Source organism: Parasteatoda tepidariorum, chromosome 5 (assembly GCF_982258835.1).
Source record: "Parasteatoda tepidariorum strain Cologne lab strain chromosome 5, Ptep-v5.0, whole genome shotgun sequence".
In the NCBI taxonomy this organism is placed as follows: Eukaryota; Metazoa; Arthropoda; class Arachnida; order Araneae; family Theridiidae; genus Parasteatoda; species Parasteatoda tepidariorum.
In genome coordinates this window covers 33,748,818-33,761,915 of record NC_141759.1, presented here as the reverse complement: position 1 = coordinate 33,761,915, position 13,098 = coordinate 33,748,818, and the positions used below count along the sequence as shown (strand labels likewise).

Genomic DNA, 13,098 nt, shown 5'->3' with positions numbered 1-13,098 from the left:
TTCTTAACGTCTAGCTTTTGTATACTTTTTTGAACACCGAAGTTCCGACCACTTTTCACTGTGGAAAATTATAAACCTGTGCATTTCAGTATTAATTTGAAATTGTAAACAGTTCACATATTTTTCTTAATCACACTATTCTAAATTTCAGTTGCTGAGAAAAGTAACTGTTGTAAGTTTTGTTTTAAAGTCTTTCCCACCAGAAGGCTATAACCATGTGTTGTAAAACAATATGAAATAGTACTGAACACCGGATGTAAAGCATCGGCTTCGATGAAGAGAATTTTGTGAGAATTTTTTTGATAATTCGGTGAGAATTCACCCGATTAGACATATGATGCTCACTACGTGCTTTTGCTCGCCGAATCCAATCAATTAAAAATGAAAACTGTTGCCAGCGCGAGAAAAGAAATATCATCGGTTTTATTGATACATACGTACGTATTAGCGTTTTATATAATACTAGGAGGCTCCGCCCCCTGCTCGCTAACGCTCGCCAACCCCCGAGAATTGCTACGCAATCCTATGTGGTTCACGCCGTGAACCATGGCTAGCTGCTCTCGCTCGCCAATGAACACAATGTTCTAGCACAAAGACATAATATATTATCATCAAAGACATAGTATTTTATCATCAAAGACATAGTATCGTACTTATGTAGAAGAATTCTACCAATGTTCTTATTGGCTTTTAAAAAAGTATATTAGCTATTTAGATTGTACATGGTGAAAAAATCAAAACATTAGCTAAATAAGAAACATATTAGCAAAATAAATTATCAAATATTGCTTCACTAATATTCTGCATTTTAAAGCGTGAAAATTCAATGCATAAATAAACGCGAAATATAAAAAAATTCAATGCATTTAATACAAACACTTAAACGTTTTTTAGACGTTTAGGTAGCTCCCAGTAGAAAAATATCAATTCAACAGCGGCCTTTTAAAGCATTCTCACTTCGATTAATTAATTAATTCCTAATTGAGTTAAAATTAAATATTGTCATGTTTTTAGTGCATGAATCTGAATTGAACAACCTGATAATGCTCACTCTGGTTATTGTTATCTGGTTGCTCACTAAGTGCTCTTGCGCGCCGAATCCAATCAATTAAAAATGAAAACTGTTGCCAGCGCGAGAAAAGAAATATCATCGGTTTTATTGATTCATACATACGTACGTATTAGCGTTTTATATAATAAGATAGATTGAGTAACGCGAAGTTTAATACACCGTGGAAAATATTAATTCTTCTTATTGATTGAATATTTTAAGAAAGAATTATTACATCTTGATAAAATGTATTCCTCCAAATATTTGACAACGCAATGCCATTACCAAATAAAAATATATTATGTAATACAAAGTTTTATACACCGTGGAAAATATTAACTCGCCCAGAGTGATTAAAGATAGTAAGAAAGTATTATTACATCTTAACAAAATGGATGTCAAATCAAGGCAGCTGAAATCAAATTAACGTAGAAAGATTACTAACATCCCTCAGGACCGGTGGACGCTTTCTGAATTCTAGTTGCTTCTTTAACACCGACAGCATAACTAACAACATATTACACCTGACATAAATCCCTCTTGTCCGAAATTAGTGATAATACTATCCATCGAATGTAATCCTCGGACATGTCTCTGATTTCGAAGCACGTATTTTCTTAATGGAATGTTCCGATCATTGATCGCGACGTTTCGGGACTGCTGTGCAGCAGTCGACAATCTTTTTTCCCCCACTTAGGCTAATAGAAGTTGAAAGAAATTTAATGGATGGTACGGAAAATTCAATAATAAAACTTCGGAGCAAAAGGATTGACATTGTTGGGAGATGGCTCAATTCATCAAATTCTTATAAACGAAATAGATATTTTTTTTTTTTTTTTTGCTCTTCCCTATTAATTTGTAAAGAGATGATGAAAGTGTTTGCGTCATAGCGAATTGTGCGGTTTAAGAATTATGTTTCACTTATGATTTATAAAAAGAGGTATAGTTTTTAATAAATCGATGAATTAATTATGTTCTAAAATAAAATTTTATGCAGTTGTAATATTTAAAACGAAAGTCGATTGAGGATGGCATTTCGTTCTTCTGGGCTCCTTAGCTTGAGCTTTTACAAACCCAAAAAGATACCAAAACTTTTTGTAGAACGATTTCGTTTGTAGCTTGTTTTTGGGCAGAAAAGTATTATGCACTTCTTTACAATGATTTATATGCAATTATATCATTTATGTAAGACTGTTCCTTACCTGATAAAACTAAACTGATAAATAATTTTTCTTAACTTTGGACTTCATTTTATCGTTTAACACGTTGAATGCCACGCGAATTTTACATAACTACAAACTATATTTGCTAACTATATTAGTCAGATTTTGCTAGTTTTTGAAAAGGTATAACATGACTTACCAGAAAAAAAGTGGTGAATTATATAAGCCTACGAATTGTTTAGAAATAGTGGTGGATAAAAATCTACTAAATTGAATTTATTAAACCAAGAATCACAATTAATAAACTACCACTTGAAAATATTTATTCGCTGTCCCGAGCAAGTTGACATCTCTTTGTACATAAATAAAACTATTTTTGTGCATTCTATATTGCATTAATTTCTTCAAACCATTTTTATAACTATAATAATTTTAAAAAAATAAAAAATTTACTCGAATTATGTGTTTCTAATAATTATGGCATCGCTGGCCACCAGTGACCCCCATGGCATTCAACGTGTTAAATACAAATTTTTGGAACGTGCCACTTTTTCAATATTTCAAAGACTGGTAACTTTAATTTTTCATTTTTCGCACAGAAAAACTTAAATATTCCTATGAGTTTTTTTTTTCCAATGCCCACCTGGAGAATGACCTAGGTCATGCAGGTATCTGAAGGGCAGATTTGTTGGCCACTCTTTCAAGGGCACCATATTAGGTGGACCAACGTTGCTCCCTCAGTAAGGACAGATAGTACAGAGAAGGAAGGAACATCCATGCCTTGCCCGGGATTCGAACTCAGAATCTTTCTGATGCAAGGGCAGTTCCCTAATCCCTACACAGGCCGGTCGGCTATATATATTCCTATGAGTTAAAATCTATTAATTATATAAAATTATATGTATTATGAACATTTGTTGCAGTTTTTAACAAAATTAATAGTTAAATGAAGAAATTTTTTTTCAATTTATATTCAGACCTGCTACCACTTTTCTCATTAGTGTAAAATAAGAGCCCGGCAAGTAAACGGTTAAAAAAATTACAGCCGTATGAAATTTTCTCACACTAATTTATAAAAGTTGTGGTAATCATGGATAATTTATTTCTCTTTTAAACGAGTTAGAAAAGAAAAGGGTTTGAAAATTCGTCCTTTCTGCTGAGTTAATCTCAGACAAACAGAGCTCACGTTAACTTTTTTTCTAAAAGCTAAAACTTGGTTGCTAAACTAATTTGTACTTAAATCTTATTTTTGACGAACAAGACATTTTTGTTTAACTTAAACATATCAACAGCATGCATACTTTTCGTCCGTTCGTTGTAGTGGAACTGGGCGTCTGAGGCCTAACGACCCTTTTCCCATTCATCCTGAAATTAAACTAAGAAGCATGCATGACAAAATTAAAGTTTGGGGAGCAAAATGGAGTTCTTGAGAGAAGAAAAATGGCACTTTGCCATTATTAGGCAATAACAAAGTTACAAGTAATAAAAATGTATATGAAAAAAGGTAAAAGTAAAGTACAATGGGAAAATAAACACTAATGAATATTTAAAGTATTTAGAGTTTGAAAATACATACAAAAGGGGGGCGAGTTAAAGGAATGTGAGGATGTGTGTAAGTAAGTGTGGCTCTGTTAAAGTAGAGACCCCGCAGTTCTGGTAATTACCACTCGTGCCGGGTAGCTCTCTACACTTAAGTTATAGGGATTAGCTTACCCCATACCTGCCAACTTTTAATCCCTTCCATTATCATTTTTCCTAGTGGTATTAAAATGGAATTAAAACTTCAATTTTAAGCAAACAAATACGTTGTATATGAGCAAACTTAAGTTGACAACCATGATAGTAACGCATATTAATATATGTGCTTAATTTTTGTAAGAATAGTGGTGATCAAAATCCTTTAAAAATTAATTTTATAAAAGAAAAAATAGTATATATTTACTACCACTTTAAATATGAAAACAAAATCTTCGGGAAAATCCGGAAGAGTTGGCAGGTATGGCTTACCCCTTATCAGATCTCGAGAGGTCATACATACTTTCATACCTGCCAACTTTTAATCCCTTCCGTTATAATTTTTCCCAGTGGTATTAGAATGGAATTTCAATTTTAAGCATAAAAATGCGTTGTATTTGAAAAAGCTTAGTCTGACAACTATGACGATCTGGGTTTGTTAAGGTGCCTGCCCGCGTTAGCGGGCACCTGACCTTTTCATCTGAAGTTGTGCTCTAGAGCGATTGGTATTAATGGCTTTGAAGAAAGATAAAAGGAGGAGTTCAAGGCAGTTGGCGGCTTGAATTATCTGCGTGGGCAGCTCAAATCATGAAAATTACATTTAAAATTAAGGATATGAACAGTTGAATAACAGTAATAATGAGATTAAAAATATTTATGTACAGATAACTACAAGTCTGAAAAAATTGAATAGAAAATAAACATTATTTACAACTTGTAAATTACAAGTGACAACTATGATAGTAACACATATTTATATATATGCTTAATTTTTTTAAAAATAGTGGTGATCGAAATCATTTAAAAATTAAGTTTATAAAAGAAAAAATAGTATATATTTATAACCAACTTTAAATATGAAAATAAAATTTTACGCCTAATGCGTAAAAGTTGGCAGGTATGTACTTTTAAGTGATCCAAAATAATATTTTGCAATGTTTATAAAAACTAAACTGGTTAGCAACACTATATATTATTCAATAATTCACCTTTACTTTTATTGTCACATCAAAATGCGTATTACATCATAAGAAACAGCTGCGATTATGTAATGTCAAAGTAGAATGAGTAAATGTGAAATCAAGAATTTGACATTATACTAAATTTAGAATCTAACTTATATTAGTAAGTTGCCTTCCCAATCTGCAAAGTATGGATTTTGTATTTAAATTACTCACGTTTGAGAAAGCTTTATATCAAATTTTAAATTAATAATTCTTAATAATTAATAACTTCGTATACATATTAGTATCGTCGGAAATATGAATACAAGAGATTTTCTACCTTCTTTTGTGAACAAAGAACACTATCGAATTAGTAAAAGATTATTTCTACTTATGAAAACCATGATAGATTTTGTTTAGATAGATTTAATGAATGAAATTTATTTTCATTCATTAAATTTCATAAAACAGCAAAAATAGTAAAACTACCAATACTCAATTCCAGCTAAATTTTCCAATTTCCAATTTAATAAAAATTCCAGCAAACCTGAACTAAAATCATATCGAAATCCATTAGTATTATCAGTAATTAAATATATTGAATAATTATTTTTCAGTATTTCTAGAAGGCACTGATAATTTGATTAATGTTTCCTAAATATTTTTATTTAAGAAATATTTTTAAGGCATGAATGATATTGTTAAATGTAACTATTTCTGTATTATGTAATTTTCGTTCCTTTATTCAAAATGTTTATTTTTCTTTTTAGAGTATTTTGAAACCAAACGCTTTTATAGCTGCTCAGGGTAAGTATTTTTTTCATATGATATATATATTATATATACTATTGTAATAAGTTAAAGAAATATCAAAAATTTCTAAAATTTTTGATGACATTTGTTGCAGGTCCCGTGACCTTAAATAGGGTCAAAACCCACAGTTTAAAAATCTGTGTAAAAGATTTAAGATAATCAATGCAAACTAGAATGCATTATAAAATTTCAAATCTAATTTTGTGTTTGTAAGGGAGCAACTTGAAAATTTTTAATATTGAAAAAGCAGCTTAGAGAAACTAATTTTTACTCATTTTAAAGTTAGTTTCAAATTAGTATACTACCACTATTATTGAATATTAGTATTAGCATTTAATTAAAATCTAACTAGAGGCCTCCCTAGCCGAGCGGTATCGCCCGCAAAACACTCTGTTAAGCGTGGAGGTGGCGGGTTCGAATCCCGCCGTAACCCTGGATGTATTCTTGTATTGTGCTATATGTTCTTCTACTTGAAAAAGGTTAATAAGCCTTAATTGAGCACACAAGCTGCAAATTTATGTAGTGCCAATAAAATCTAACTAGCACTATCGTTTTGTAAGTACCTCCCACCTAAACATTTTGTTAATTTTACCCACCAAAGATATGGTCTTAAAAGTCAAATTAATTTTAGATAATAATCTAAATTAATTACTTTTTATAAATCGATCCAAAAAATATTTTAACCAGACACTGCTTGAAAAAACAAATGTTATAGCAAGAATTAGATACTACTTCAAAGAAGCCAACTGCTCCGGACAGGCCAAAATAATTAAAAACAAAAACGGTAAATAACTACAAAGTAAATTTTGCAAATATTTGACTACTTTTGCTTGCTTTTTAAAAGATATGCATGACATATGTACTACAAAGTGGTGAATTATATAAGCCTACGAATTATTTAGAAATAGTGGTGGATAAAAATCTACTAAATTGAATTTATAAAACCAAGAATCACAATTGATAAACTACCACTTTAAAATGTATATTTGCTGTCCGGAGCAAGTTGGTATCTCTGGTGAGAAAAAAAAAATAATATGAAAAATATGTTACAATGTTCAAAAGACCATGTATTAAAAGTTCGGTTTCTTAGAAACATTTCGACCGATTTTGCTTAAATTTTGTATTTTGAAATCTAAAATTGAATTCTTTAAAATGATATAAAAAATTTTATAATTTACAATTGAAAAGTCTTCCGACTATTATTAAATAAAATAATAAATATATACTAAATGGTATATTTTGCATGGAATTATCTTAACGATAAACGAACTATAGAATTGTATGCAAACCATTTTAAATTCGCTTAAAAAAAATCGAGATTTGGCGAAATATGCAAAAAGTAAAATTAAAGAAAAAACTTAGGACCGCTTTTCTGACCAAACTATAGGGACAGTATTTCCCAAAATCCGGCCGCCCCCTATATTTTGAGTCATAATTCGAAATCTGACGGAAAAAAAGGTATATTTATTCAGAAAAAGAGCGTTTTTGTGTCTGATTTCCTAACTAAAAATATCGTCTGCACTAATTAATTAGCATATATTAGCATAATCCGATCATTAGATCAAAATTTATTCAGGGTGGTCTGTTTTTTATTTTGCGCACTGTACACCATAATTATAATTTTAATCTCTCAGTTAATTCTTTTAATTTTTTTTTTTGTTGTTACATGCATTATTTATCAATTAGCTCGTTATTATTAATTTGAGAATACTTTTCACAGCAAAAAGAAATCTCAATTTTGAAAATACCCAACTTTTATCAACTGAAATGCATTTAATTTATTTTGAATTCTTTGAATATCTTTAAATTTTATTTTGTAAGTTGAAAATTATTTATATTTGTGAATATTTCATAACCGTGAAACATGCATTTATTTTGATCAGAAAAAGACGCGTAATTTATTTATCCAGACCTAGATTTTGGAAATAAAACAATTCTCTATATTTATTCTGTTAAATTCATCCTAGTTTATGCTTCTACTATCAAACGCTGGTAGTTTCCTTTTGTTATGTAAATACTTCCAGACAAAATATAAATTGTTTCAAATCGCAAGGGTATTATTTACGATACATCTGAAACTAGTTTTTGGCCTTCAACCAATTTTAAACAAAGTAATTGGAAACCAGAAAGAATTTTGCTTTCATACATGCGCACAAATTTCTGCCGCCGTTTCAATGTTTAAATTTATGTTAATACTGACTTGACTTATTTATTTTTGGATAAAAAAAATGATCGTGTTTTTACTTTTCTTTCTCTGTTTCGGAAAAACGCAGTACTTATCCCCTGAGCTTAACTTTTTCTTTATTTACTGAATATTTTTTGTTATGGAGTGGGCCGGAGCCGCTTATGAAAGAAATAGAAAGTTGTTAGTTAGGTTTAACCCTTTGACGGATGGGACGCTGGTGTCTCTTTCATATATGTACTAGTGAGCTGCGCCCCCTGCTCGCTAACGCTCGCCAACCCCCGATAATTGCTACGTAATCTTATATGGTTTGCTTCGCAAACCAAGCTCGCTTTGCTCGCTACTAACTTAGTTACATTGCAAATGCACAAAATTCTAAGAATTCAAAACAATCATTCAAATCCATATAAAAACTTTTTTAAAAAAAAAAATTACATCTTTTTAGTAAATACTAAGTCATTAAAATAAATTTGAATTCAAATAAATGACATGTAATTCGTTAAACCTATTAGAAATGTGCTATAGTATAATTCGTGATGTAAATAAAAAATCGTCAAATAAATTCGTAATATATAAATTCTTGAAAAAAAGTGCTTTCGACAAAATACTAAAATAGAGATCTATCGACAAAGACTACTCACTTCTGCTTAGCTTAATAGCATGAGATTGCCGAAGCTGATTCTCTCTGGTTATTTCAGTTTCCTTTTTTAAAAGCGCTATATGTTGAGCCACCTCAACTAGATTTGGCATGTGACATTTTTAGCGGCAATCATTGGTCGATTCGTCGTGTAAGAGAAATAGTAACGTAAACAAAACAAAGCAAACGTTGCCACCGGCGGAAAGAAATGCAGCCAAAATTTGGGAGCCACGTAAGAGAATTATATATATATAAGATTTTTTCTGATGTTCTAATTACAAGCAAAAATATATTTTGGTATTTTTAATCATAAAAAACTGTCTAATAGTTACTAAAATCTGTTAGATTATCAGAATTATGTTTGTGCTAACATTTAAAAAAAATAATAATAGTTTTCATATTTTTTTTTATATTCATATTCAAAATTTTATCAATGAATGATTTCGTAAAACTAAGAAATTTCAATAATAAATAACTGTTTCTATTTGATCTAAACAACTATAAAATAAGTGCAAATTTGAAAAAAATTTTTGTTTGGAAGGGAGTTCTGTTTGGAAAAGTTTACCTTTAACGCAGAAAAGGACACCGTTATTTCATACTGCATTTCATAACCAAAAATTATTAAAATGCTAATCATAATATATTTCACTCATTTTGACGTAAATAAATACAAATAGTGAAAAGTATGAAAAATATGTTTGAAAAAAATTGTCTGTGTTGAAAGGATAAACAGTATGCAAGAATTTTATTGAAAATTTGCTACCAGTTTTTTTTATTTAATTAATTATTTTATTTAAACAATAATTCTTCACCATCATTATTGCACAATTCAAAAATACACAAATTATAACACCAGGATGCAGCGAGCCGAAAGGGTTCGAACTGGGTGAGCTGTACTCCTGTTAATTTTCACAGTGAGCAATCCGGCACGAGCGGTAATTACCAGGACGGCCGGGTCGCTGTGCTAGCAGAGCAACACTTATTACACAAACTCAATTCGAATCTTGTACATAATATGTAAATAAGGTACATATTCTGTAAATAATTTAATTTTCTGCTCACTTCAATTTAATTGTATTCAATTCTCATGTTTATATTTGACTATCAGTACTATTTCATTGTGCTCAATATCTTGATTCCTGAAAATGGAGCTTGCTCCAACCCCACTACTTTTATTATATGTTTTATTATTTCATCTAAGTCTATTAAGCTTATGTCTTACAGATTGCGACGAATCTGTTAGTGGCCCTTCGAGCCAAATACTGAGATCAAACAAGTATCAAGCATCATTAATAAAAGCATTTACTATTATTTAAAAATACCATTTCTACTTCGTAATGATTGTATACAATTAATATTTACTCTGTATATTCTGTCACTGTAATATACCCCCCCCCCCATTTATTTCACTAATTTAAGATTTTAAGTCATTTGAAAATATAAAGGCGTTTTAATTTTTCTTTTGCATATATTTTCAGACTTTTATATATATATATATATATATATATATATACATGTCGTATTTCTAAATTCGTTATAAATAATAGTTCAATTAATTCATGTTTACAATTGAAATTCGGTTGTAATTTTGCTATCGCTAACTAAGAATTTTTACACTTAAGACTACCAATTCCATCAAATTGGTGGCTTCCTGATTTATTTCTTTAAAATTGTCATTGTGTGTGTTCTAGGATTATTTGATGACTTTTAATGAGATATTAGAGCAGTTTTCTATTTCTATTCAATTTTCAGTCAGCTTTATTTACTTTTATGACCTGTATGGCCTACACCTATTTATACAGAAAAAAGTCAAATTGACAATCAATAGAAATTACGAAGTATTTATTCCCCAATGTTTCAAAAAATTTTATTTTTGAATTTGAACTCGTAACAAAATGATTGCTTCAGCATTTTTAGGGGGATGGGCCTTGGCCTATTTAAGTTTTTTCTAAATTCTGTAAATTATTGCTATTCTTTTTATCTGTTCATCTAGTATGAGTTTTATTCCTTCAGTCGAAGTGCAGCAAAGACGTATGCTCTAACATTTATTTACAAGTTCAATAACTTGGTTTAAATTTATTTAGAATTAAACTAAATAATTTGAGCCTAAAAAATACTGATTATACAAGATATCAAAATAACACATATGCTGATATTTAATCAAGCCTTCTAAATCATGAATAAAAAGAATCTTATCTATAGAAATATTATTCAACAACTTTTGATAAAATTAACTTATAAAAAATTTCAGAAGTTCCTCATACGAAATAAAATAAACTCTGTTAAAATATTTTGTTATTTATGCAAATATTGATTCAAAAGACACTAACATTTGGATTTATTTTCGATTAGGACCCAATGAATTCACTGTTTCCGATTTCTGGAGAATGATCTGGGAACAAGAATCATATGTTATAGTCATGCTCACTAAAGTTTTTGACTTCATACGGGTAAGTATTGATAAGATAATTACTCCTTTTAATTAGAAGTGGTTTATACAAAATACTTAAGGCATCAAATAGAAACTTCATAATTAATGAATTTTAATAGCGTATTTTCAGAATTAATAATTTTTAACTATATCCATTTTCTTAAACATGCATTTTCAGCTGTGTTTATTTTTTTTAATACGAATTTTAAAATATGTCCATTTTCCTAAATACGCATTTCGAGCTGTGTTTATTTTTCTTAATACGCATTTTAAAATATGTCCATTTTCTTAAACACGCATTTTGAGCTGGGCTTATTTTCTTTAATACGCATTTTGAAATATGTCCATTTTCTTAAACACGCATTTTGAGCTGAATTTATTTTCCTTAATACGCATTTTAAAATATGTCCATTTTTCAAAACACACATTTCGAGAAACACTCATATTCTTAAACATGCATTTCGAGCTATGTCTATTTTCTTATACACACATTATTTTCTTATTATTCCGTTTCGATTGGCGCCCTTAACAAGCATTTTGAGCTGTGTCCATTTTCTTAGATACATAATCTGAGCGTTTTCCAGTATAAAAAAGCTCGCCAAAGATTTGTTATTTTTAAAAAAAACCTATGTGACAGTAGTAACATTAGTTATTATCTACTTATCTTAGACGCTAATTCTTTACCAATTTTTCAAAAAAGTACTTTTTACATATATTTATATGTAAAAAGTACTTTTTATGTACTTTTTACTTTTTATATATGCGCAACCGCAATACTAAACGGGAAATGGGTTAGGAGAGAATGCAAGACAAATTTCTCACACGTAATTTTTTTTTAAAATAAAAGTTAAATCAAAGTAAAATTTCGAGGTACAAAAAATAGTAAATTTGCTAAAAAAATTGCCAATATTGCTAAAAAAGGGTGGCTATAATCTTAAAAAATTTTGAAAGGTGGCGACAAATATTTTATAAATAATCGTAAATTTTACTGATCTTAATTGTTTCAGTTTTAGGAATTCAGTTGCTCAGTTGTAACACACATATATTTATTTTTTATTGTTAATAATATTTCAGTTAAAACGATTTGCGTCTTCGATCTTTTTCTGCTAGATTTTAAATTTTTATGACTAGTCTGAAAAAAGATTTCATGCTAAAACATGTCACAAATCTGAAGAACCAGGTAAAGTTTAGAAAGCAATTTTATTCTACTTAAATCTTTACGGAACCTTTTTTTTTAAAGAATAACATCGCGTCTCAGATGGCGAGAAATCATGTTTTACTGGAAATAAGTATATAGTTTCCTCTTAAAAAATTCTATTTGCCATTTCAGTTTAAACTTCATTTAAAAGTAAAAGCACTGCTAGGGATTGAGCGGTTTAAATTTGTCTCGATTTGAATTGGTTCAGAATAAAAAATTAGGTTACCTTTTGTATTCTCTGGAAATCCAGCAAGGAAAAGGACAGCGAAATTAATTTCATTGTGACATAATTTTCTTTTTTTTAACGGTACATACGCAGCTAGGTTTGGGGTTGGCTAGCAGAGCATCTGTCCTCTTTTCGTCAGGCTAACCGTAAAAGGTTTTATGATTTTCCTCTTCATATAACGCAAATGCTTGTTAGTTCCACCAAAAAGTCCTCCACGAAGGCAAATTTCTCCTAATAATTGTTCCACGAGTTCCCTTGATTGGCATCAAAATTACAAAGCTACGCAGTTGAACATTAGCTGTTGTAAACCCATAAAATTGGATCGGTTGTTTAATGACGGTTATAAAAATGCAAAATAGAAAGAAAAAAAAAATAAGTTGATCGACTTTTTTCCCCCATCATTTCATTTTTAATTGTCTTATCCTTATTTTTAGTATGCTTAATTTATATTTTATATCTCACTGTTAACTTTGTTGTCTTGGAGCTTTATCTATTCTAGTAATGAATTTGTTTTCCGTGTATATACATAGGTTGAAAAAGAATAAATTAAGTAAAAATTATGGATTTTTTAAAAGGAAAACCAAAAAGAAATGCTGTAAACGTTGAAAATGGTTGTTAAGGTTATTTATTTATTATGAATTTCAATATTTTATTTTTATTTGGAAAGCCTGATAAGAAATACTAAGGCAATTTTTGTTATAAAGTCTTGTCCTTTAACT

General features: G+C 29.6%; 1 protein-coding gene across 1 annotated transcript in view; it reads left to right on the top strand.

The window, feature by feature from the left end:
* Ptp36E (protein tyrosine phosphatase 36E) overlaps nucleotides 1-13,098 on the top strand; it is a 148,706-nt gene that overhangs the window by 95,232 nt on the left and 40,376 nt on the right. The window contains exons 4-5 of the mRNA XM_087163636.1: nucleotides 5,663-5,699; nucleotides 10,877-10,974. Of these exons, the coding sequence (XP_087019762.1) occupies nucleotides 5,663-5,699; nucleotides 10,877-10,974 (135 nt within the window). The remainder of the gene's footprint in view (nucleotides 1-5,662; nucleotides 5,700-10,876; nucleotides 10,975-13,098) is intronic.